Below are 26,964 nucleotides of genomic sequence, written 5' to 3'. Positions count from 1 at the left end.
AGGCATTAATCGAGTGCAACGGAAATCATATTCAGCCAATCTTTTGAACAGATAATGACAGTATAAAGAAGGAAGAAGTTCAAATAGCATAGATGCTCTATCCTTTTGACAGAAAATTATCTAAATTTCCTATCAACTCTGAAATTTTCAATCACTTTGCAAGTTGCAATTATTTGAGAATCATCTTCACCAAATTTCTCAGGGTATGAAGACTAGACTCCGTTGCAAAAGGTGCATGCGAGATTGGGTGAGTATTTTTTAACTTGGTTTTACGAATGCGAACCCCAAAATGGCTTCAATTTTTATCACAAACTCATGCATTAAAAATTTTAGTGTCTTTCACAATATTAGTAAATGGATGTGAAAGAATTCATTGATGAGTCAGAAATCAACTTTGCAAATGCACAAGAAAATGAACAATTCATATCAAATCATTGTCTCATATTTGGCTGAGTTTGTGACACAGGTGAAAGAGAAGAAAAGTTCTTGCTCAGAGTGGTTACTCCGTAGTTGTTGTGGTTCTATCAGTAAGACCCAAAAGACTTTGAAGACCTCCATAGCTTAATCTCTGGACCAAACATTAAAGATTCAGATCAGCTTCAGCAGAACAACACACAGATCCAGAGGGTATAATGTGAGGAAAATATGATATGGATATGATAAATTGACCACTGTATATTAATAATTATTTTGGAATACTATGGTTCAGCACACATCAATGCATATCCTAAGCACATTTATGCTTTTGAACATAACTTATATGAAAAATAAATCTGACACCTCTTAAAGAACTTCAAGGTCCAATAGAAAGGAAACACGGAAGTGATTAGCAAACTCACTGAAAGAATTCTAGCCAAACAAAGGAATGGCTGGGCTGCTGGTTTTGTAACACAAATTGCAATGACACCATTGGTCTTTTCCTTCTCTTCTGTGTAAAACCTCCTGTAAACCTGGACACCTGAAAATGTAACATCCAATTGGAGGAGAAATATTGATTGTAATTAATAAATCATTTTATTGTTAAGAGTTCTGATTCTTATAAGTGACCATATAAATTTTGTTGAACTTGGAAGACATTTTGTCTCTGTTTGCATAACTTTTTCAATTTCCAAGAATGAATCGGGACACCAAGAAAATACAAGATTGATTGATACCTTCATCAATGGTTTTTATGCCAGGAAGGACTTTTGCGAGACTCTCAGCTTGAAGCATCTCAGAAAATGACAGATACCCGTGGACATCCTACAATCAATTATAATTACAACACAGAAAGTTTTAGAAGAGAGCCTGTAAATTTGAACTAATTGCTTTCACCTGAACCTTGAGCACCAGACATTTGTTGCATAGAATCAAAGATCCAGAGCCTATTCTGAGATTAGAAAAAAAGAGACAAAATTAAAAGAAGGGAATTTAATAATATACTGAAGCAAAACCTTATACCAAATCGATCTTGATAAAACAACTCAGGAACTCCAAATTGAAAGTGCTTAAACCAGCCTTAGTTCACTATCAATTATGAATGAAGCACTAAGTCAGAAAAGATCAGTATGTTGTGAAAATCAATACTAAGCAGGGTCTGCAGGAATCCGACGCCAATAAACATGAAACATAACATGTGTGAGTTTGAAATTGGGATATACCTATTGTAGTCACCAACAGCACACCTTCCTTCAACAGTTTTCAATCCATCTACAAACAATATTAAATTGATATCAATGGCCTTCAAGTGAATTGACATGATTACTCATGATATCAAGAAGAAATAAACACATTCATATTGCAAAATCAAATAACTACCTTTTAATTGGGTAAAGTATGGCTCCTGAACATGAAGTTCAAAGTTTACAGTCTTAAGAAGCTGGTGCAAAGACAGCAGTTGGTTTTTGAAAGCTCATCATTGATACATGGATACGACAACACTAAGCTGGGAACAATGGAAATCAACACATATACATACTTCTATCATTTCAGATCCTTCTTTCAGAACCAATTTACCCCAATCCTCTCGCTTCTTCAGGTCATCGTCCTCGTTCAATGATGCAATATTGCTAAATGCCCCACATGAGGCTGTAGAAGTTACCGATTCACGAAAAACTGATGCTAATCGTTTGTATAAAGGATATTGAGACTCTGTATCACTAGAACCTGCCACATAGAGTACAAAGAAATGATGCCTTTCCCCAAAACAATAAGATTGATTTCCGATTCCCAATTCAATCGAAGCATAACCCCATTAAATATTCCAACTAAAACTTTGTCTAAATTAATTCTTATGTGAACCATTTATTAAAAAAAATGATTTTGAACTAGTTGATTCCTCAGTCAAGTCATTGAAATTCATATTAAAAACCCAACAAGAAACTAAATTGTTTTCCCCTCTTCCTTTTTTTTTTCTCATATTAGTTTTACAGCAAGCATTCAACTGAAAGAGTAAATTTCATACTTTTAATTCAGAAAAAGCACCAAAACGAAAAAGAAAAAAAAATCCCTTTTTTTTTTTCTCTAATATTGCATTCATTAGAAGAAGAGAAACTATCGAAGTAAAGATGTAGTGATAGCAAGAAAAAATTTTAAGTTCTTTTTCTCTGTTGCTTACCTGCAGTGAGAGGAACATCATGAGTAAGAAGAAAGGAACATAAGTCTTTGGAGAGACCAAGATCGAGTTCAAGTGTTTGGTTGATGTGAGATTCCAAGATGAACTTCAATGCTTCTTCTATGCATTTTCTGTAATCAACTGGGCTTCTTCCTGGTGATGATGGTTGCTCCATTTTCTCCGTTTTTTCCTCACTCTGCTCAGAAAGTCAACTCCTGGTCAAATGACTCAGCTTCAGTAGAATCACAGTTATGGTAAACTATCAGTTAGATACCTGAGTTTTGTGATATACTGAGGGGATTAATTGTTTGACAGAGTTTATAATTAAGTCCTAGTCTTTGAAAATTTTCATGATTCCTGGACTCATGAATAGGGGTGGCAAAAAAGCCCGGGCTTGGCCCGGCCCGCACGGATGGGCATGGATATGGGCCTAAAAATTACAAAGCCCGCATATGTTGGGCCTGGACAAGGGCTTAGCAAAAAAGCCCGGGCTTTTTAAATTTATGAATAAAAAATAAATTTAATTTAAATAAAAAAGAAAAAATTCAAAATATTAAATTAGTTTAATTTTTTATATTAGTATTTGTTATTTTATTAGGTTGTATTACTAATATTTCATGTATTTTACCATTATTCTATCTATGTATTATATTATTATCTTTAATTTAAATATTTTTTCTTAATTTAAAAAATATTTTATAATTAATTTAAAAAGCCTAAGCCCGGCCCGAGCCCGGCCTAGGCCTGTCTAGGCCCGACCCGAGTTCGGCCCGTCTAAGTTGGGCGGGCTTTTGAAGGGCCTAAGCTTCTTTTGAATGATGCGGGCTTGGGCCTGGGCTTTAAAAAGCCCGGCCCAAGCCCGCAAATTGCCATCCCTACTCATGAAGGGCCTGTTTGTAAGTTTCGTATTTTACCTTAATTTTATGATTTTATCAATAATACTTTAAGAAAGTTGTATGCCCTCAATAAAGATAATTAAAAGATTGAAATACCCTAAACCATTCTTTAATTGAGTGATTGGATACCTTTTCGCCTTATTGTTATGGTAATGGTTTATTCAGTCTATTTTACACCTATATTCGAATTGCGGTATCATAAAGTGTGCAATATCAATCATTCATAAACTTCTAAATTATTGGAATTGATCCACCACGAAAAGTAAAAGATTCTGCATATTTTTGACTAATTCAAGGTAGAAAATGGGTGACTCTTTCCGCAAAAACTGAGACAAAATTAGCCAAAAAATCGTGATTCAAGATAAATTCATGAGGAGTGGAATCTCTATATGATCTTATCAAGGTTTCAATAGATTTATAATTGTATGTGTCACCTAATATTGCGCTTCTTTCCATCAACACTTGAAAAAGGTCAATGAAAAATGAATGGGACAATTTAGTTATGTATAGATTCTCAGATAAGAGATGTATTAATGAAAATTTGAAGTAAATGGAGTAAATTATAAATGCTCAAATCCCATTTTCGGGTTTGTCCCGAATTTGGGTTTCGTAAATATTTACTAGATAAAACATTATGTACAATTGTAACAAAAAATTGTGTTACAACATATTTCACCTCCTGCGCACAATGTATATTTTTTCCTTGATCTTTCTGAATCTTTTAATTTCAGTAAATATTTTTCCTAAGCAACTTATAGCTAACTTAATCCTGTGATTCATACTTGTGTAAGCCAATATCTTGTTTGGCTATGTATGTAATCTATTGAACTTGGCCCCTAATTTAATTCCTAAACAGAACTAATATTTGGGTGATCATCTGCTACTTTAGACTTATCAAATTCCGAAAAATTTGCAGCTGTTGCTGAATGATCTTCAGGTTTTACAGAACCATCTAAAGAGTGAGGGAGTTGCTTATGATGATGAGCTAGGCCGGCCCATAAAATGACCAACAGCACCATGACCACTGAGAGAAAAACAAGCGATGCCCACACCATGTGAACGTATCTCTTCAATGGCTTGCAGTGATTGTTAAGAATCTCAGAAAATGCATTCTTTACGGATTGGCATTCTACAAGACTTTCCAGTTCGGGATACACATTAAGCAGATTCTGAATCGAGCTTGTGTATGACTCTACTGAGTTAAGTACATCGTTTGACATTGTGATGAATGCTCCATTTTCACAGTTCCCATTAGAACAAGTGTATACCTTCAGTATCTGAAGCAATTTATAACAGACATGTTCAAACACAAATTTTCAAAAATAAAAATGTTTGATTAACGTCATTTAGAAAAAATGGCCACACCTTTGGGATGTCTCCAATGCGAACTGTATTTTCTGGGCATAATTCTGTCCGGTACTGATAATCTGGTGGTCCCGAAAAAGGATTGCATATGGTAGGGATATTTGGATACATGGTCTTTTGCAGGACTGATAGGTTTGCATTCACCTGGAATAATATACACCAACATATAATTATCAAAAGCTTCAATGCGTTAATTTGCGGCAAAAGATTATGAAAGTATACATACCTGATTAACAATATCGTAGACTCCTGCACCAAAATCGGACAGGACAGATTCTGCCGATTGCAATTCATCACAGGGAAGGATTGCACCTAAGGTGCTGTTGCTTGGATCTTCTTGGAAGTTTTCTAGAGCTGTACATGTATCACTAGCAAAACTGAAAAGTTCCGGATCAATTTCTGTCACTTTCTTGGCGTGCAAGAAATTACTGAAAAAGTTTGTTCTTGAAATTAGAAGACTCACTTACTTTTCTAGGAAGAAATACAGTCCAAAGAGTACCCAGCACAAAAAGGTCAAGATCCAGCAGAGTGCAATTAGCCTGGAAAAGAAAACATATATAAAAAAAGAAATCAAATGCTATATCTACATAACACATATCAATTTGTTTGTGGCAAAATGATTCAGTTTACTTACAGGTGAAGTGTCCTTTGAAATCTTAAAACACCAAAAACTGCATAAAAAAAGAATCAACACTTAAAGATGTTAACTACCACTTAACAGTTAACAACAAGCATGCAATACAATGTTTGTACTTTGTAAAGTTACAAACAAAAGACACATACCGGAAAGAGCAATCACTGCAACCAGATTAAGGGAAATTGCTGCAGTGGTTACCGCATACCTGCAAGAATAAACATACAATTTCATCATTATGCCACTGTTATGACTGTATGCAGACCTTTAAGAGAGAGAAATGAAATTTACGCTATCTGAAGGCCCTTATCGATGAGCCGCCGGTTCTTCCTGGCCTGCCTCTTTATATTTCCTGCTTCGGAATCAAGTTTTCTTGATGCTGAAGTAAGGAAGCCACGAGGCACACCTCTTGTATCAGTGTTTTCCAAGCTACCATCCAATTCTTTCATTGCTCCTGTAGTGCTGTATATAGTTTCTGATGCTTGATCAGCAGTATCTATGATTATCCCCACCACGGTTTTTGCACGCGAATTGAATCTTGCATTTCCTCCAAGAACCAGCCCGGATCCAAGTCTGCATAAATATTGTGATCAGTAAACAGAGTTGTTAAAAGACAAAAAGAAAAAACAATTATTGATTCGATCAAATTTATTAAGTAGCTCTATATTCAGAGTTTAGGAAATTACATTGCCAAAATTGTGAGGAATGTAGCTAGGAGAATCGGCCTGAGGTAACATTGCTTGTAACAGAGTGCCTTTTTCTTCAGCTTTGCTTTTCTCCTGCCTTTACAGCAGAGGATTTTTACTAGCAGAAAGCTTCCATATATTATTCCACCCAAAAGCCACAGCAATCCAAGGGCATAGCCATAAATGCCTGTAAATATAGTTGACTGCAACCCAAAAAAAGGAAAATTACATTGCTAACTAATTTCATATTTATTTCGTAATCCGTCTTTATTTTTTAAGGAAATCTTTTATGAAAATATCTGGATATGACATCCAATAAAATTATGACACAGTTGAATGTGGTGATGTCCCATATAAAACTTTCTCGTGTAAATTTTGATCAAATGAATTTTTGTTTTGTATTCTTTTAACATTTGTCTATGAACGAGAAAAGGAAGAGAGAGAATTACACTCCAGTAATGCTTGTTGGTGATGTCATAGCCTCCTCTATATTTCTTTAACTTGTTCAAAGGATCTGCCCTCACGGTATCATCATCTTCCTCACTAATCGGTGGTGACTCATTGTTTGTTTGAAGCAAATTCCTCCTTGAGAAATCTGAAAAAGAAAATGGAGTATGATTAATAACCTTTAAGATTAAGAAATTATTACCTCGTAGTTGCTTATGTATTAAAAAAAATCAGTAAAATAGACATTGAGCAAAATGGAAACTTGTTGATTGGGTCAAGGGGGATTTGTTGGGCCTTGGGTTGACACAATACACAATATGGGCTCAAGTGCCGATTACCTAAGCCAACAAAAGCCAACGTCAATCACTGAGATGATTTGTACTAAATTAACCTTTTTTTAAATTTTTTTAGGTAAACTAATCCCACATTCAAATTTCTTACTTTATTATGTGTTTCACTTGAATCACCTGCGTACCAAGACAACTATCAATAATATTAATATTCATTTTTAATATCAAAACAAACTTTTACACCTGTGTAAAAGTTTCTTAGTTTCCCCTAAACCAATGTTATGAATCGCTTCAATGATTTATTTGTTTTGATGTAGACGGCTGATTGCTCTTGGGTACTACAATCCAGAAATTTAGACCTAAAATTGTTAGACATATTTCTAATCATAGAGAATTTGGATTCAGTACTAAGTTTATATGTATTTAACTCTTCATAATTTTTTATCACAGATATATAAATGCCGATATATGATTAAAATTTAATTTTATATTCTTATCCAATAACCATTAATTATATACTTTTAAATTATTAACAAAAAATTTAACTCAACATTGAATCTTAGATATAGGATGGAGTGGGTAAGGGTCCACCATTGACTTGTAACAACTTGAACAATCTCAACCGTTCGAATTGCACTAATAAACCCCATAATTTAAAGTTTATGTAACACAAACTTTTAGTAAAGCAAAAATTGCTTAAGCATCAGCGCTTACGCATTCTGCAGCCCAACTCGACGACAAAGAAAGAATTAAAGAGTACAGCTTTTACAAAATGAAAGCATTTACCACTAATTTATTAAAAAAAAGAAAGACACTGAGAAGGAGAAAGAAACAAAATGAGAATTCTAACCTGGTACAGAGCTTGATTGAGCTAAAATTTCTTCGAAATGAAGTGCAAAAAACAACGTCGTCAAGATTCCGTATAGAACAAGTTGGCTGCCGCGTTTGGACTCCATCTTTGATTTTGACCTGTCAAACAAAATAATGTCGCATTCATTAGACTTTCATCAGCGTCGTCAAAATTTCACCAAATTTATTCATCTGGAACAAGCCATCACGGGCAGGCAGCCCTTTCTGAAAAAAAAAAACACTTCATCATGGCTGAGAGAAACTCAACACATCAAGAAAACTGAATCAAAACAAAACAAGAAGCTGAACAGAAACTTTACAAGTTACGTCGGAGCGAGAGAGAAACTCCTCATGGTTTTTGTGAATTGAAGAGAAGGAGATTAAACCTAACCAGGCTTCATATTTAAAGCGTGCGAGAAAGGAAAAAAAGTGCTTTTGTTTCATTGTGAACGGACAAAAGCCAAAACGGGTTTAAGCTGGAGTGCAAATTGATGCAAACCCTTTTCAAAAAGCAACCCAGCGGCTGCTTTGTCTAGAATCACTCCTTTGCAAGCAAAGAACAATATATTTAGCCGCAAAGAAAACACAATCGGAAACTTAGGGATACAATTTTTTTGTAGAATCTGAAAAGTTAAACCATATCCATGTAGCAAAATAATCAACTTACTTGGAACTTGACCAGGTTCTTGAAAAAGCAGCTTCTCAGAAAAGCATCAACATGTACCCCGAGCTAGCTGCCTAGCAACTCTCTGAAACTTCGATGGTGATGAATAATTGCTTACACATATTCTTGAGATAATTCAACCTTAATTTCTCCAGCTATATTACCAAATTGCTTCTGGCTTAAAATCAATCAATTTATGAACAATAAGCAATTAAAAGCTTTTTTTTCCCCCCCCAAAACGGCAAAACATATGCATGAACATCTATTTAAGAGAGAAGCATATGCATGTATAAAACATGCATATATAATAAACACGACACAAATCTAGAAGCTGAGACTCTTCAGTTTTCTATTCAAATTATGATACCTTTTCAAGTCAAGAACCTCAACGGAAACACCGCTGGTGTTCCAAATTTATAACTTTCAAATGCACAGTTTAATATTAAACCCATGAATTAAAAATTAAAAACCACTTTTCAAGGTATAAAAAAATAAAGAAAACTGGAAAAAAAGAATTTTATTCAACTTAATCCACTTATCTTATTAATGGATTAGTCTGAGATTGATGCAATATCTGATTTAAAACAACCAAAACTCTTTCAATTTATTTTTTTTCCTCCATTAAATAGTCAATAATAAACACCAAAGTTCCTTTTTGTCAACGCTACCTACCCTTTCGGTCAAGGATATAGTCGTCATATTATTTTATTTATTGTTTCTACTAATAGTCCCCAAAAAGAAAGTTAAATATTATACATTATACCTCAAAATTAAAGTTGGCCCTCAACTTTTTTTCCCCCCTTTTCTTTTAATTTTCCTTCAGTTTGTCAATAAAAAGAAAAAGCATGTGTAGTCAAAAAAATACCGCTAGTTGGTGTAAAATGAATCGTCATAGGTGACAAAAAATGAATCTTATTATATGGTTTTGGGTAAGAATATAGATTTTGATTGCAATTTGCAAATTTTATGTTACTGTAGCCAAGTGGTGATTCAAGTTGGAATTCTATTTTTATTATGATGGCTTCTACGCCTAGGCAAGTGGTGATTATAGTTGAAAATAAATATATTACGAATATATTAATTCCAACTATTTCTTTTTTTTTCTATTTTTTTATTTTGGGACAAGGATAGTATGATGATATCACTCTCCTCGTATAGTTTTTTTTTTTAAATTTTACCACCTACACTCCTACAGAATTTATAATACTTTTGTGATCAACAATGTCAGAATTTTCACACGAAAATTTACCATAGGCGGAAAAAAAAAATAAAACTACTAGTTTTTTTTTTTTGGTTTAAGTTTTAATGTTAAGGAGGTAATAGAGTAATTATACTTTTGTTATCAATAATGCCAAAATTTGCACATAAAAAATTTATCATAGGTAAAAAAAAAAAATTTTATTTAAGTTTTAATATTAAGGAGGTAAGGAGGTAGTAGAGTATTATACTAAATTGGAAATAAGTGGTCAAGCTGAAAAAATGTAGGGGAAAGTGTAAATTGTAAAAGTGGTAAAGCTGAAAAATTGTAGGGGAAAATGTCAATTATCTCCCTTATAATTAAGTTTTAAGAAGAGGAGGTTTTCTACACCATCAAGTTGACTTAGAATTTCAAATGTATTTTGATGGTCCAATGAGTGTGACAAGGGAGTTTTCAATCCTTTTCGTGGAACATACACTAATCTGGTGCAAAAATGAATTCTGACAAACTCTTAGGTATGATTTATAAATCAAGTTATGCTTTTAACGTTTTAATTACGGGTGGGGAAATCTCCACTCCACTTCTAAAAAAACTTACAAAATGTTCATATTATTTCTAATAAATACAAATCAATAAAAATATTTGTGTAATTAATCAATTAAATTATTTTTATATTTTTTCTTACTTATTATTATTTTCACTAATAAGATTGCTTTGATATAAGTTTTATTTAATTATTTTATCTTTATAACATAAAATGACCTAATTACATGAATAAATATGTATTCTTGTATCCAATACCTTAGGTACTTAATTTTGCAACTTATAATCTAACTTTTTAAATAAAATCTGATAATTTTCAATATTTTACATGTAAATGACATAAATTTGACAGCCTAATAATTTACATGAATATTGGTTCATTAAGACATTAGGTTTGTTTAACTAAAGGTTAATAATCATACTAGTAAAATAAAATTGACCATTTAGAACAGCAAATTTTGCATAAGATATAAAAATGTTGGAGTTAAAGCAACTATTTTGGTATTTTCAGCTTTTAAGGATAAAAATAGTTAACTTAAATTTAGGGTAAAGCAATCTTAGTAGTCAAATATAATTAAAAAACTAAGGGGCCGTTTGTTTTTTTGACTTAATAACTTAATAAACTTAATTTTAATCAGTTAAGTCATTAAGTATGTTTGTTTTTTCAACTTAATAAAATTTTTAGCCATTAAGTCATTAAGCTATTTTTTTAGCTTTTTGCTTAATCTAAAAAGGTTGAATGATATCATTAAAATATATTATCCGAAATATCTCTATCTAATTAATTAATTTTCATCCTTACCTAAATAAAATTTAAAAATTAGCATTATTACCCATCTTTATATAAGTTGTGATAATATATAGTGGTAGACTATTGTTATTTTTATCTTTTTTTTATTTTCTTCAAATTAGCATTATTTATCTACATAATTTTTTATAAACATTTTTCACATAAAAACATAATAAACTATAATAAAATTGGCAAACATATATAATGTAGAATATTAAAGAGTTGTATTCAATTGAATATTATTTATGTTGTGATCATGAATTATCTTATTTATATTCTTTGAGATATTTATTATTTGTTTAATATTTATAATTTGTAAGGACGTAAATGTAAAAATAATAGTTTTCAGGTTTTTTAAGTTAAAAAAACTTAATAGTTATTTTTAATGATTCAGGAAAAAAAATAAAATACATCATTCAGATTAATTCAGGTTTATTTAGATTTCGGAGAAAAAAAAAACGCCACCTAAGCCACAAAAAATAAATTAAGAATTTAAGAAAGAATTAGTTGATTAATTCTTCAGAATTTTTCTTTATTTAAAATTTTTAAAAACACATGGCAGCCAATGCCTATAAAACACAATCAGGAACTTCTGACAAGGCCATTGCAGAAATCCTAATTGCGGGTTTTACTGGTCAACTTAAAGGATGGTGGGATCATCTTCTCACTAAATTGCAGCAATTAGACATCTTTAATGCCATCCAAACCGATGAGAATGGCGCTCCCATTCTTGACGAATTCAACAACCCAATACAGGATGCTGTTGCCACCCTGATATTGACCATTTCCCTTCACTTCATAGGTGACCCTTCTCACCTTAGGGACAAAAACGCCGAGTTACTACACAACTTGAGGTGTAGAAAACTCAGTGATTTCCAAGAGTACAAAACCACTTTCTTTACTAGACTCTTCCTTAGGGATGATGCAAATCATGTAACTTGGAAGGAAAAATTCCTTGCAGGTCTACCCACCCTTTTGGGAGAAAAGGTTAGGAATTCAATCAAAGCTCTTTATGACAATCGTATTCCTTATGACGAGCTCACTTATGGTGAACTAGTCAGTTTTGTCAATAAAGAAGGCTTAAAGATCTGTCAAGATTTGAAATTACAGAAACGTCTGAAACAGGAGCTTAGGAGATCTAAGCAAGAATTAGGCAGTTTTTGTAAGCAATTCAACTATGACCCCTTTAAAGCTTCTACTTCCAAAGACTGTAATGGTAAGTGCTCTTCGAAACCTTACAAGAAACATTACAAGTCTAAAAGCCATAGGAAACCCTTTCATGATTTTAGGAAACTTCCTTATAAGAAACCTTCGAGGCCTTATAAGAAACATAGTTTCTCTAAAAAGAAAGAGTTTAAAGCCAAACCTAAAACCCCATTCAATTTCAAAGATGCTACATGTTTTAAATGTGGCATGAAAGGTCATACTGCAAAGTTTTGCAGAATGAACAAGAGACTCCAAGAGCTTGACCTCAATGAGGACATCCTTTCCAAAATAGCCCCCCTCCTTATAGAGTCCTCAGACTCTGAGTCTTCCATGTCGGGAGATAATGACCCCCTCCAAGTTGATGAGTTATTTGATTCAGACACCTCTGCATCTAGCAGCAGCAATTCTGATTCGGATTCTTATTTAAAGAAAATCAATGTTTTAACCAAAGACCAAGAGATTTTTCTTGAACTTGTAAAGCATATTTCTGATCCAAATCTTCAAAAGGAGTATCTTGATAAACTTTTGAAAACTATGGACTCCGACAAAGCCGGAACCTCAGCTGAGATTTCTAAGGTTCCAATTATCAAAAAGAATTCTTATGATCTTACTCAAATTTTGGATAAAAAGAAAACAAAAAAGATGGTTCCTAATATCCAAGATCTTCAGAAAGAGATAAAAGAAATCAAATGTGAAATCCGTGATTTAAAAGAAAAACAAAAAAATGATTCTGAGACTATACAACTTCTTTTACAAAAACAATTGCAGGATAATTCAGATAATGAATCAAATCCTGATGAGGGTGATGAAATTAAAGTGGAAAACATTGAATCTATACCCAATGATTTTCTATTTGTTTTAAAACAAATCACCACCAGAAAGTATTTAATCAAAATCACTTTAATCTTTTCTGATGATTTTGCAATAGATGCCATTGCCCTTTTTGATACTGGCGCCGATTTAAATTGCATCAGAGAAGATATCGTCCCCAAAAGATTTCATGAAAAAACAAAAGAAAGACTTTCTGCCGCTAACAATTCACAATTGAATGTTAGCTCCAAAGTTGAAGCCTCGATTTATAATAATAAAATTGAATTTAAGACTTCTTTTGTTCTTACAAATGATATACACCATGCTATCATTTTAGGAACCCCTTTTATAAATCTTATAACCCCATATGCTGTCAATTATGATGGTATATATTTCAAAGCAAAATCCAAGGACCTTGTTTTCTCGTTTATTGAAAAACCCAAAACAAGGGATTTGAATATTGTCAAAGCTTGTTCAGTTTACCAAAACAAAATCAATGCTATTCTCAAGTCTAAACAGGATGATTTATTTTGCTTACAAAAAGATTTAGATTTCCAAAGAATTGAAAGTCAATTACAAAGTAATTTTATACAAAGAAAAATCCTTGATTTCAAAACCCTTATTGAAAAAGAAATATGTGCTGATTTACCATCTGCTTTTTGGAAAAGGAAACAACATTTGGTGGATTTGCCTTACGAAAATTCTTTTGATGAAAAACAGATACCCACCAAAGCTCGTCCAATCCAAATGAACATGGAATTGGAACAACATTGTAAAGATGAGATTAATGATCTTGAAAATAAAGGACTAATTGTAAAATCCAGATCACCTTGGTCTTGTGCCGCTTTTTATGTCAACAAAAATTCTGAAATTGAAAGAGGCGTTCCTAGACTTGTGATAAATTACAAACCTTTGAATAAAGCTTTAAAATGGATTAGGTACCCAATACCTAATAAAAAAGATTTGCTCCAAAAACTTTGCTCAGCTTTCATTTTTTCAAAATTTGATATGAAGTCTGGTTTTTGGCAAATTCAAATCCATCCTAAAGATCGTTACAAAACAGCTTTTACTGTTCCCTTTGGACAATATGAATGGACAGTAATGCCCTTTGGTTTGAAAAATGCACCCTCGGAATTTCAAAGAATCATGAATGATATCTATAATCCCTATTCCGAGTTTTGTATAGTTTATATTGATGATGTGTTGATTTTTTCTCAAAATATTGATCAACACTTCAAACATCTAAAGACTTTTCATCTTGTTACAAAGAAAGCTGGCCTGGCTCTTTCAAGTACAAAGATTTCATTATTTCAAACAAAAGTCAGGTTCCTTGGTCACCATATTTCCAAAGGCACTATTACCCCTATTGAGAGATCACTTTTGTTTGCGGATAAATTCCCAGACAAAATTCTTGACAAAACCCAATTACAAAGATTTCTTGGTAGTTTAAATTACGTTCTTGACTTCTGCCCTAACATCAATAGGATATCTAAACCTTTGCATGATAGGTTAAAAAAGAATCCTGTTGCATGGTCAGATGAACACACCAAAGTTGTTAGATTAATAAAACAGTCTGTTAAAAACATCCCATGTTTATTTCTTGCGAATCCTGCATTTCCTAAAATTGTTGAAACTGATGCTTCTGACATAGGTTATGGAGGTATATTGAAACAAAAAGAAAATGATAAAGAACAGATAGTACAATATGTTTCTGCTCACTGGAATGATTGCCAGAAAAATTATTCTACTATCAAAAAAGAAATTCTTTCTATTGTTTTATGCATATCAAAATTCCAAAGTGATTTATTAAATCAAAAATTTTTACTTAGAATTGATTGCAAAGCTGCAAAACATGTTTTAGAAAAAGATGTTCAAAACATTGCATCAAAACAGATTTTTGCACGTTGGCAAGCAATTTTAAGTGTTTTTGATTTTGATATTGAATTTATTAAAGGTGACAAAAACTCTGTTCCTGATTTTCTAACCAGAGAATTTCTTCAAAACAGATAATGCCGCCAAAGAAGAATAAAGGTAAAGCAGTTCTCCAAGTCACTGGTTCCCAAGAACCTTCCAAAGAACCCCTTTCAACCCCTTCCAAAGAAAAATTACTTTCTTCAGCCTTACCCATTAAATCTTGGATCGAAATGGTTGAAGATCATGGAGCCCATTACAAATCTGTCTCTTCTGATGACCAAGTAAAGCAATGGATGAGTTCCATTACAAAATCCCCTGAGCTCATGCTCGCCCTTCAAAACCTTTCTCAAAGCCAAATCTCTCCTAAAAAAGAAATTGAAGTTTCAAAGCCCTCTTCCCAAAATGTTGTTGTCTCTGCTGAAAGCTCATCTTCCCAAATTGTGCTTTCTCAGCCAACACTTTCAAAGAAAACCTCCGATTGGTTTGATAAAACCCATTTTCAAAACATTATTTCTATGGAAGATGGATTTTACCATACTGATCCTTTTCAAAGTATTTCAAAATTTTTCCCCAAAGGCTGGTTTTTCAAACCATGGGATTTGACAAAACCCCAGTCTTATTATCAAAGCATTTTGGAAATAACTGAATCAGTTAAATTCAAACATTTCTTTCTTGACAAAGCCCATCCAGAACCGGCTTATTCCACGGCCACAATCCTAAAAGTTTTGAGCCCAAATCAGTGGGGTGACCTACTCCACAGTTATAAAACCTTCCCCTTAAATTTTGAGACCCGTTTACCACATTGTCGGACCTTCTCCTATTGGGACTACCAACAAGCGTGGTATAACACCTTTTTTATCCAGAACCCTAAAAAATCCCATTCTTGGTTATTTTTCTTCAACACAAAAATAACCGTTCAAAGTCTCCCAAATTGGTTTCATCAATGGTGGAATCTTTTTGGCCCAATTCCACAAATCCTAACACCAAACGCCACCAATTGCCTAAACGTCTTCAAAGCCCATTATTTACCTTCTGACTCAGAAAAAAGATTTCCCCCCTTTCTTTGCTTTTGTGCAAATTTCTTCCTACCTTGGGTTTGTTCGTGGAACCTCCGTTTCCATTCCCAGGATTCCCAAGTCATCCTTCAAAGAACTTTTAAAGTCAAATGGTGGTCAAAGTTTGATGAACAGTCCAAATTGACTGTTAACATGATCAAAGATTGGCTCTCCTCAAAAAACCTCCTTCAACCAACCCTAGAAGCCTCTAGAGCCCAACAAACCTTCTTAACCCAAAAATCCAAAGCCCAGTCATTGTTGGCAGGTGCCAAGACTGAAGATGAGTATTTCAAAGCCATGGAACAGCTCCTCGCCTCGCGCTCAAAGTCCTCGGTTGCAGCTTCCTCTGAAAATGAAGACGAAGAGGATAATGATGACGAAGAGCCTTTCATTTCTCTCGGAGACGATAATGAAGATGACTGTTTCGGCATTTTCTCTCCGATAAAGCATTGTAAATAATTATTTGATTATTTACTTAAAAAAAAAAAAAAAAAAAAAAAAAAAATGAAATTTATGTTTTCGGGTGGTCCCCTGGACACAAGTGAGAGCGCACATGTCTCTTCACCCGCTTTGTATCTCCGTATGTCACTATTCCTTCATACGCTACAAAGACTACTGTTGTATACGATCCAAAGCTTACTGTGCACTCAAAACTCCGCTACAGTGAACAGTTTAAAGAATTTTGTATTTAAACCGAGAGGAAGACTGAGACTCCTCAGGTTTTTCATTTCTCTTCTTCTCTTCCTTCTCTCAAAAAACTCTCTCTCTCTCTCTCTCTCTCTCTCTAAAGTCCGAAGAGTTCAAAGAAATTTTCTGTTTACACAATAGTTCTATCACAAGAGCTTTGGGTGATCAGACTAATTCTTTATCTTCAATCTTCCCGTCTTTCAATCTTCCCTTCTGGAAAGATTTGAAAATTTGTAAAAGCCAGAAAACAAAGATGTATGTTTAAATTTCAGTTCTTTAAATTTTTAAAGTTCGATGTAATTTAAATTTTCGCAATTTACTTTAAAGCATTTACTTTTCTGCAATTTAATTTTATGCACATTTAAATTCCAGCAATTTATTTTTAAAGCATTTTTATTTTCAAAGCATGCTTGCAGACTGATCTATATCAGATCTGCCATACAAATTCTACATTCCTCTGAGGCAAAGAGACCGGATCTCGATCCTCAGTTGTAAATCTTCTCTTCTCCCTCCATTCCTTCAGAGCACCATTTCCGGGATCCGGATCTGGTACTGTGTATGTACCCAAACCTTTAAAAGAATCTAATCTAAATCTGACAATAGCCCAATAAAAAGAATCAACCACGTTTAAAGCAACTTAATATTATTTGGTAAAATAAAACTGATCTGATATATCGGCTGGAAACCAGAACGTGCGGATTATTGATCTGTTCTAAGTCAGATCTGGATCCAAAGGCTTGACTTCGGTCGCATCGTTCCGGTAGAACAACGCCACGTATCAATTAGTTATTAAAATTGACCAACCGCGTTCAAATTTGTTTGAACATTGTATGATCCAAAGAACTCCATGATCAAAGCTGGTAATTTATTATTTTAAAATTTGGAAAAGCCGATCCATTAATTGTTTTATTTAAGTTTTAATATTGAGATCTAACGAAAGCACATCCATCCTTCGATCCTATTTCCTTCTGGTATCAGAGCCAAGGGGAGGATAGTGTAAAGCAGTTTATAGTTCTGTGTTTAAAGACTTGTGTTTTATTTTGAAGTTTTGTTGTGTGGTGAATCCTTACTGGTAGTAAGTCCCGCCATAGGATAAGGTCATCCGTTTAGGGCTGTAAAACCATACCTGTAGCCATTCTGACAAAACCATAGATAGACCATAGGTTTCTATCCATGGATCCTATACACTGTAGAACATCATCCTTTTCTAGCTCTTCTTCCGGGAAGACTAGTGAGTCAAAGCATGTTGTGAGTTCAGAAGAATTCTTTATTGAGAACTTTGATAAAGCAATTGATTGTTGGGAACTTCCAAAAATTTCTAAAGAAAAGATTTACAAAACAAAAAAGCTTGATTTTTTAAAGAGTGATTATATTATAAAGACTGAAGAACGTGACATAACCCTTTCAAATCCTTTTGAAACAATTCAATTGTTTTCTGAGCATTCTTTAAAGAAATTAAAAGAAAAGAATTTCAATTATGTTCACATCGGTCTTATTCAGGTTGGAATAAAACCCTTAACCAAAGAAGGCTTGGACACTTCTATCCTTGCTGTCCTAAGAGATGGGCGATTCATCTCTTTTGATGATTCCTTGCTAAGTAGCATCGAATCCAGTCTGTGTAAAGGTCCAATTTCATTTGATTGTTATCCAAATATAACAATTTCACTCAAAGACAAAAATATTTTGAAAAGCATGATTTTACAAATCAAAACTCATAATTATCATATGATTGAGGGATCTATCCCAGTTGCCTTAATTTTTAAAATCTCATATAAGGCAATGATCACTGCATTCAGTACACAACATAAATTTCAGTCAAAAAGAGATGAGACTCTTCTCTTGCAGACTGATTTATCTAGAGCCAACACTGTCATTCCAAAACCTATTCAATGGAAAGATGTCCATCTTCCAGAAGAATGGATTCTTGAAGGAGCCGCTCCACCAGCGATTCCAAAACAACTTGAGCCTAACACAGAGTTGCAAAATGTGACTCAATATTCTGATGGAAAAGTCAAATTGTCATTCAGAAGATCCACCTCATCCAGATTTTCTGATAAAGCATCGTGCTCAAGTATTCCTTCACTAGAAAGGAAATTCACAAAAGTCCCTTCTGTTATAAATCTTCCTTTTCAAAGTCAACCTAGGTTTTCTACTTCAGATATTCCTAGTACCTCCATCCGATCAGTTGATTATACCACTAGTGTTCCTCATCCGATCTACACTAGTAATCAACATATTCAAAGTCAGGAAGAGAAGGAACCTTCTCCTCCAACATCTCCTACGTTTTCTGCTGTTACAGAAAATGTCATTAGTGTCATTGAAAAAGAATTTGAATTAGATAAAACTCTTCTGCATAAAGACTTTTATTCTGATTTAAACAAAGAAAAAAGACTTTGGTTTTTCAAACATTTTTTAAATCAAAGAAAAGAAATCCAACAAACTTATTATGAATTTGTGAATCTCCATCAAGTTCATATATTGTTTTTTGATTGGTTTGAGATATATTCTTCTGATAACAACATCTCTTACCCCTTCAAAGAGTCAAACCCTATTACTATTAGGAAAAAGACCACTGAATGGAAACTCTCCGAAAGTAATAGAACTGTCGATTCTGAGCATCCACCCCTCCGGAGTGTAACCGTTGACCACGGCGAACCTCCTATAGAAATTAGAGCTTCACCCTACAAAATCCCCAAACCTAATGATACTGATAGTAATTTGAGTAGTATTATTCAACAGAATAATTTCTGTAATACTAACTTAAATACTATAGGAAAACAGTTGACTAGAATAGAAAACCAATTCCATCAGTCAACCATATCTGTTTCTCATAGTCAAAAGCCCATTCTTTCAAAATCAGATTCTGATAAAAAGCTTAAGGAACCTATTTTCAAACCTTTTCAGGTTTCGAAAACTAGCCAAAAGCTTGTCCATGAATCAAAATCGGATTTTGCAAAAGCCATCAGAGAACAACTAGATAGGATAGAAGCTGCTTCTTCCTCATCTAGCAAAGTTCAGATAGCCCTTGATACTCCTCAATCTAGCAAGATTGGAGTATTAGAAAAAGATGACCAAACTTCTATTGCCTCTTCTGACTTAGAAGCCTTTATTGATGAACCAATTTCTAAAGCCAACAAAATCCATTGGGAACTTGCTATCCCTACTTCTAAATCTCCACCTGATTTAACTATAGACAACAGGCCTAGTGCATTAAATCAAGCTCGTTATAATGCATCCTCTGTCTATGAGTGGAATATAGATGGAATGTCTGAATACAACATTCTAGGGGTATTGCAGCAAATGACCATGGCATTAAAGTTTTAATATTGAGATCTAACGAAAGCACATCCATCCTTCGATCCTATTTCCTTCTGGTATCAGAGCCAAGGGGAGGATAGTGTAAAGCAGTTTATAGTTCTGTGTTTAAAGACTTGTGTTTTATTTTGAAGTTTTGTTGTGTGGTGAATCCTTACTGGTAGTAAGTCCCGCCATAGGATAAGGTCATCCGTTTAGGGCTGTAAAACCATACCTGTAGCCATTCTGACAAAACCATAGATAGACCATAGGTTTCTATCCATGGATCCTATACACTGTAGAACATCATCCTTTTCTAGCTCTTCTTCCGGGAAGACTAGTGAGTCAAAGCATGTTGTGAGTTCAGAAGAATTCTTTATTGAGAACTTTGATAAAGCAATTGATTGTTGGGAACTTCCAAAAATTTCTAAAGAAAAGATTTACAAAACAAAAAAGCTTGATTTTTTAAAGAGTGATTATATTATAAAGACTGAAGAACGTGACATAACCCTTTCAAATCCTTTTGAAACAATTCAATTGTTTTCTGAGCATTCTTTAAAGAAATTAAAAGAAAAGAATTTCAATTATGTTCACATCGGTCTTATTCAGGTTGGAATAAAACCCTTAACCAAAGAAGGCTTGGACACTTCTATCCTTGCTGTCCTAAGAGATGGGCGATTCATCTCTTTTGATGATTCCTTGCTAAGTAGCATCGAATCCAGTCTGTGTAAAGGTCCAATTTCATTTGATTGTTATCCAAATATAACAATTTCACTCAAAGACAAAAATATTTTGAAAAGCATGATTTTACAAATCAAAACTCATAATTATCATATGATTGAGGGATCTATCCCAGTTGCCTTAATTTTTAAAATCTCATATAAGGCAATGATCACTGCATTCAGTACACAACATAAATTTCAGTCAAAAAGAGATGAGACTCTTCTCTTGCAGACTGATTTATCTAGAGCCAACACTGTCATTCCAAAACCTATTCAATGGAAAGATGTCCATCTTCCAGAAGAATGGATTCTTGAAGGAGCCGCTCCACCAGCGATTCCAAAACAACTTGAGCCTAACACAGAGTTGCAAAATGTGACTCAATATTCTGATGGAAAAGTCAAATTGTCATTCAGAAGATCCACCTCATCCAGATTTTCTGATAAAGCATCGTGCTCAAGTATTCCTTCACTAGAAAGGAAATTCACAAAAGTCCCTTCTGTTATAAATCTTCCTTTTCAAAGTCAACCTAGGTTTTCTACTTCAGATATTCCTAGTACCTCCATCCGATCAGTTGATTATACCACTAGTGTTCCTCATCCGATCTACACTAGTAATCAACATATTCAAAGTCAGGAAGACAAGGAACCTTCTCCTCCAACATCTCCTACGTTTTCTGCTGTTACAGAAAATGTCATTAGTGTCATTGAAAAAGAATTTGAATTAGATAAAACTCTTCTGCATAAAGACTTTTATTCTGATTTAAACAAAGAAAAAAGACTTTGGTTTTTCAAACATTTTTTAAATCAAAGAAAAGAAATCCAACAAACTTATTATGAATTTGTGAATCTCCATCAAGTTCATATATTGTTTTTTGATTGGTTTGAGATATATTCTTCTGATAACAACATCTCTTACCCCTTCAAAGAGTCAAACCCTATTACTATTAGGAAAAAGACCACTGAATGGAAACTCTCCGAAAGTAATAGAACTGTCGATTCTGAGCATCCACCCCTCCGGAGTGTAACCGTTGACCACGGCGAACCTCCTATAGAAATTAGAGCTTCACCCTACAAAATCCCCAAACCTAATGATACTGATAGTAATTTGAGTAGTATTATTCAACAGAATAATTTCTGTAATACTAACTTAAATACTATAGGAAAACAGTTGACTAGAATAGAAAACCAATTCCATCAGTCAACCATATCTGTTTCTCATAGTCAAAAGCCCATTCTTTCAAAATCAGATTCTGATAAAAAGCTTAAGGAACCTATTTTCAAACCTTTTCAGGTTTCGAAAACTAGCCAAAAGCTTGTCCATGAATCAAAATCGGATTTTGCAAAAGCCATCAGAGAACAACTAGATAGGATAGAAGCTGCTTCTTCCTCATCTAGCAAAGTTCAGATAGCCCTTGATACTCCTCAATCTAGCAAGATTGGAGTATTAGAAAAAGATGACCAAACTTCTATTGCCTCTTCTGACTTAGAAGCCTTTATTGATGAACCAATTTCTAAAGCCAACAAAATCCATTGGGAACTTGCTATCCCTACTTCTAAATCTCCACCTGATTTAACTATAGACAACAGGCCTAGTGCATTAAATCAAGCTCGTTATAATGCATCCTCTGTCTATGAGTGGAATATAGATGGAATGTCTGAATACAACATTCTAGGGGTATTGCAGCAAATGACCATGGCAGCCAATGCCTATAAAACACAATCAGGAACTTCTGACAAGGCCATTGCAGAAATCCTAATTGCGGGTTTTACTGGTCAACTTAAAGGATGGTGGGATCATCTTCTCACTAAATTGCAGCAATTAGACATCTTTAATGCCATCCAAACCGATGAGAATGGCGCTCCCATTCTTGACGAATTCAACAACCCAATACAGGATGCTGTTGCCACCCTGATATTGACCATTTCCCTTCACTTCATAGGTGACCCTTCTCACCTTAGGGACAAAAACGCCGAGTTACTACACAACTTGAGGTGTAGAAAACTCAGTGATTTCCAAGAGTACAAAACCACTTTCTTTACTAGACTCTTCCTTAGGGATGATGCAAATCATGTAACTTGGAAGGAAAAATTCCTTGCAGGTCTACCCACCCTTTTGGGAGAAAAGGTTAGGAATTCAATCAAAGCTCTTTATGACAATCGTATTCCTTATGACGAGCTCACTTATGGTGAACTAGTCAGTTTTGTCAATAAAGAAGGCTTAAAGATCTGTCAAGATTTGAAATTACAGAAACGTCTGAAACAGGAGCTTAGGAGATCTAAGCAAGAATTAGGCAGTTTTTGTAAGCAATTCAACTATGACCCCTTTAAAGCTTCTACTTCCAAAGACTGTAATGGTAAGTGCTCTTCGAAACCTTACAAGAAACATTACAAGTCTAAAAGCCATAGGAAACCCTTTCATGATTTTAGGAAACTTCCTTATAAGAAACCTTCGAGGCCTTATAAGAAACATAGTTTCTCTAAAAAGAAAGAGTTTAAAGCCAAACCTAAAACCCCATTCAATTTCAAAGATGCTACATGTTTTAAATGTGGCATGAAAGGTCATACTGCAAAGTTTTGCAGAATGAACAAGAGACTCCATGAGCTTGACCTCAATGAGGACATCCTTTCCAAAATAGCCCCCCTCCTTATAGAGTCCTCAGACTCTGAGTCTTCCATGTCGGGAGATAATGACCCCCTCCAAGTTGATGAGTTATTTGATTCAGACACCTCTGCATCTAGCAGCAGCAATTCTGATTCGGATTCTTATTTAAAGAAAATCAATGTTTTAACCAAAGACCAAGAGATTTTTCTTGAACTTGTAAAGCATATTTCTGATCCAAATCTTCAAAAGGAGTATCTTGATAAACTTTTGAAAACTATGGACTCCGACAAAGCCGGAACCTCAGCTGAGATTTCTAAGGTTCCAATTATCAAAAAGAATTCTTATGATCTTACTCAAATTTTGGATAAAAAGAAAACAAAAAAGATGGTTCCTAATATCCAAGATCTTCAGAAAGAGATAAAAGAAATCAAATGTGAAATCCGTGATTTAAAAGAAAAACAAAAAAATGATTCTGAGACTATACAACTTCTTTTACAAAAACAATTGCAGGATAATTCAGATAATGAATCAAATCCTGATGAGGGTGATGAAATTAAAGTGGAAAACATTGAATCTATACCCAATGATTTTCTATTTGTTTTAAAACAAATCACCACCAGAAAGTATTTAATCAAAATCACTTTAATCTTTTCTGATGATTTTGCAATAGATGCCATTGCCCTTTTTGATACTGGCGCCGATTTAAATTGCATCAGAGAAGATATCGTCCCCAAAAGATTTCATGAAAAAACAAAAGAAAGACTTTCTGCCGCTAACAATTCACAATTGAATGTTAGCTCCAAAGTTGAAGCCTCGATTTATAATAATAAAATTGAATTTAAGACTTCTTTTGTTCTTACAAATGATATACACCATGCTATCATTTTAGGAACCCCTTTTATAAATCTTATAACCCCATATGCTGTCAATTATGATGGTATATATTTCAAAGCAAAATCCAAGGACCTTGTTTTCTCGTTTATTGAAAAACCCAAAACAAGGGATTTGAATATTGTCAAAGCTTGTTCAGTTTACCAAAACAAAATCAATGCTATTCTCAAGTCTAAACAGGATGATTTATTTTGCTTACAAAAAGATTTAGATTTCCAAAGAATTGAAAGTCAATTACAAAGTAATTTTATACAAAGAAAAATCCTTGATTTCAAAACCCTTATTGAAAAAGAAATATGTGCTGATTTACCATCTGCTTTTTGGAAAAGGAAACAACATTTGGTGGATTTGCCTTACGAAAATTCTTTTGATGAAAAACAGATACCCACCAAAGCTCGTCCAATCCAAATGAACATGGAATTGGAACAACATTGTAAAGATGAGATTAATGATCTTGAAAATAAAGGACTAATTGTAAAATCCAGATCACCTTGGTCTTGTGCCGCTTTTTATGTCAACAAAAATTCTGAAATTGAAAGAGGCGTTCCTAGACTTGTGATAAATTACAAACCTTTGAATAAAGCTTTAAAATGGATTAGGTACCCAATACCTAATAAAAAAGATTTGCTCCAAAAACTTTGCTCAGCTTTCATTTTTTCAAAATTTGATATGAAGTCTGGTTTTTGGCAAATTCAAATCCATCCTAAAGATCGTTACAAAACAGCTTTTACTGTTCCCTTTGGACAATATGAATGGACAGTAATGCCCTTTGGTTTGAAAAATGCACCCTCGGAATTTCAAAGAATCATGAATGATATCTATAATCCCTATTCCGAGTTTTGTATAGTTTATATTGATGATGTGTTGATTTTTTCTCAAAATATTGATCAACACTTCAAACATCTAAAGACTTTTCATCTTGTTACAAAGAAAGCTGGCCTGGCTCTTTCAAGTACAAAGATTTCATTATTTCAAACAAAAGTCAGGTTCCTTGGTCACCATATTTCCAAAGGCACTATTACCCCTATTGAGAGATCACTTTTGTTTGCGGATAAATTCCCAGACAAAATTCTTGACAAAACCCAATTACAAAGATTTCTTGGTAGTTTAAATTACGTTCTTGACTTCTGCCCTAACATCAATAGGATATCTAAACCTTTGCATGATAGGTTAAAAAAGAATCCTGTTGCATGGTCAGATGAACACACCAAAGTTGTTAGATTAATAAAACAGTCTGTTAAAAACATCCCATGTTTATTTCTTGCGAATCCTGCATTTCCTAAAATTGTTGAAACTGATGCTTCTGACATAGGTTATGGAGGTATATTGAAACAAAAAGAAAATGATAAAGAACAGATAGTACAATATGTTTCTGCTCACTGGAATGATTGCCAGAAAAATTATTCTACTATCAAAAAAGAAATTCTTTCTATTGTTTTATGCATATCAAAATTCCAAAGTGATTTATTAAATCAAAAATTTTTACTTAGAATTGATTGCAAAGCTGCAAAACATGTTTTAGAAAAAGATGTTCAAAACATTGCATCAAAACAGATTTTTGCACGTTGGCAAGCAATTTTAAGTGTTTTTGATTTTGATATTGAATTTATTAAAGGTGACAAAAACTCTGTTCCTGATTTTCTAACCAGAGAATTTCTTCAAAACAGATAATGCCGCCAAAGAAGAATAAAGGTAAAGCAGTTCTCCAAGTCACTGGTTCCCAAGAACCTTCCAAAGAACCCCTTTCAACCCCTTCCAAAGAAAAATTACTTTCTTCAGCCTTACCCATTAAATCTTGGATCGAAATGGTTGAAGATCATGGAGCCCATTACAAATCTGTCTCTTCTGATGACCAAGTAAAGCAATGGATGAGTTCCATTACAAAATCCCCTGAGCTCATGCTCGCCCTTCAAAACCTTTCTCAAAGCCAAATCTCTCCTAAAAAAGAAATTGAAGTTTCAAAGCCCTCTTCCCAAAATGTTGTTGTCTCTGCTGAAAGCTCATCTTCCCAAATTGTGCTTTCTCAGCCAACACTTTCAAAGAAAACCTCCGATTGGTTTGATAAAACCCATTTTCAAAACATTATTTCTATGGAAGATGGATTTTACCATACTGATCCTTTTCAAAGTATTTCAAAGTTTTTCCCCAAAGGCTGGTTTTTCAAACCATGGGATTTGACAAAACCCCAGTCTTATTATCAAAGCATTTTGGAAATAACTGAATCAGTTAAATTCAAACATTTCTTTCTTGACAAAGCCCATCCAGAACCGGCTTATTCCACGGCCACAATCCTAAAAGTTTTGAGCCCAAATCAGTGGGGTGACCTACTCCACAGTTATAAAACCTTCCCCTTAAATTTTGAGACCCGTTTACCACATTGTCGGACCTTCTCCTATTGGGACTACCAACAAGCGTGGTATAACACCTTTTTTATCCAGAACCCTAAAAAATCCCATTCTTGGTTATTTTTCTTCAACACAAAAATAACCGTTCAAAGTCTCCCAAATTGGTTTCATCAATGGTGGAATCTTTTTGGCCCAATTCCACAAATCCTAACACCAAACGCCACCAATTGCCTAAACGTCTTCAAAGCCCATTATTTACCTTCTGACTCAGAAAAAAGATTTCCCCCCTTTCTTTGCTTTTGTGCAAATTTCTTCCTACCTTGGGTTTGTTCGTGGAACCTCCGTTTCCATTCCCAGGATTCCCAAGTCATCCTTCAAAGAACTTTTAAAGTCAAATGGTGGTCAAAGTTTGATGAACAGTCCAAATTGACTGTTAACATGATCAAAGATTGGCTCTCCTCAAAAAACCTCCTTCAACCAACC

General features: G+C 33.9%; 2 protein-coding genes across 6 annotated transcripts; both read right to left on the bottom strand.

Moving 5' to 3' along the window:
* Positions 1–320: 320 nt before the first annotated feature.
* Positions 321–2,849, bottom strand: LOC102611490 (uncharacterized). 2 transcript variants are annotated; one of them, XM_052435647.1, is made up of 8 exons: positions 2,597–2,849; positions 1,958–2,145; positions 1,798–1,858; positions 1,641–1,689; positions 1,321–1,369; positions 1,155–1,242; positions 840–958; positions 321–568 (listed from the first exon to the last, which is right to left on the bottom strand). In XM_052435647.1, the coding sequence occupies exons 1-8, from the start codon at positions 2,766–2,768 to the stop codon at positions 500–502; spliced, it is 795 nt and encodes a 264-aa protein (XP_052291607.1). In that variant the 5' UTR covers positions 2,769–2,849; the 3' UTR covers positions 321–499. The 2 variants fall into 2 exon arrangements, with proteins under 2 accessions (XP_052291607.1, XP_006478756.2); XM_006478693.4 differs by having other exon boundaries at positions 1,315–1,369; positions 2,597–2,847.
* A 1,196-nt stretch (positions 2,850–4,045) lies between these two features.
* LOC102612170 (uncharacterized) lies at positions 4,046–8,951 on the bottom strand. Of its 4 annotated transcripts, none has more exons than XM_025099411.2 (12): positions 8,428–8,951; positions 8,081–8,304; positions 7,762–7,985; positions 6,624–6,769; positions 6,175–6,377; positions 5,780–6,061; positions 5,638–5,696; positions 5,489–5,525; positions 5,322–5,393; positions 5,081–5,231; positions 4,855–4,998; positions 4,046–4,766 (listed from the first exon to the last, which is right to left on the bottom strand). In XM_025099411.2, the coding sequence occupies exons 3-12, from the start codon at positions 7,865–7,867 to the stop codon at positions 4,338–4,340; spliced, it is 1,629 nt and encodes a 542-aa protein (XP_024955179.2). In that variant the 5' UTR covers positions 7,868–7,985; positions 8,081–8,304; positions 8,428–8,951; the 3' UTR covers positions 4,046–4,337. The 4 variants fall into 4 exon arrangements, with proteins under 4 accessions (XP_024955179.2, XP_024955181.2, XP_024955180.2 ...); XM_025099413.2 differs by having other exon boundaries at positions 7,762–7,880; XM_025099412.2 differs by lacking the exon at positions 8,081–8,304.
* Between the last annotated feature and the right edge of the window lie 18,013 nt (positions 8,952–26,964).

The sequence above is a fragment of the Citrus sinensis genome, chromosome 3 (assembly GCF_022201045.2).
Source record: "Citrus sinensis cultivar Valencia sweet orange chromosome 3, DVS_A1.0, whole genome shotgun sequence".
NCBI classification, from domain to species: Eukaryota; Viridiplantae; Streptophyta; class Magnoliopsida; order Sapindales; family Rutaceae; genus Citrus; species Citrus sinensis.
The sequence above is the reverse complement of the archived record's forward strand: the minus strand, read 5'-3'. Positions and strand labels throughout refer to the sequence as shown.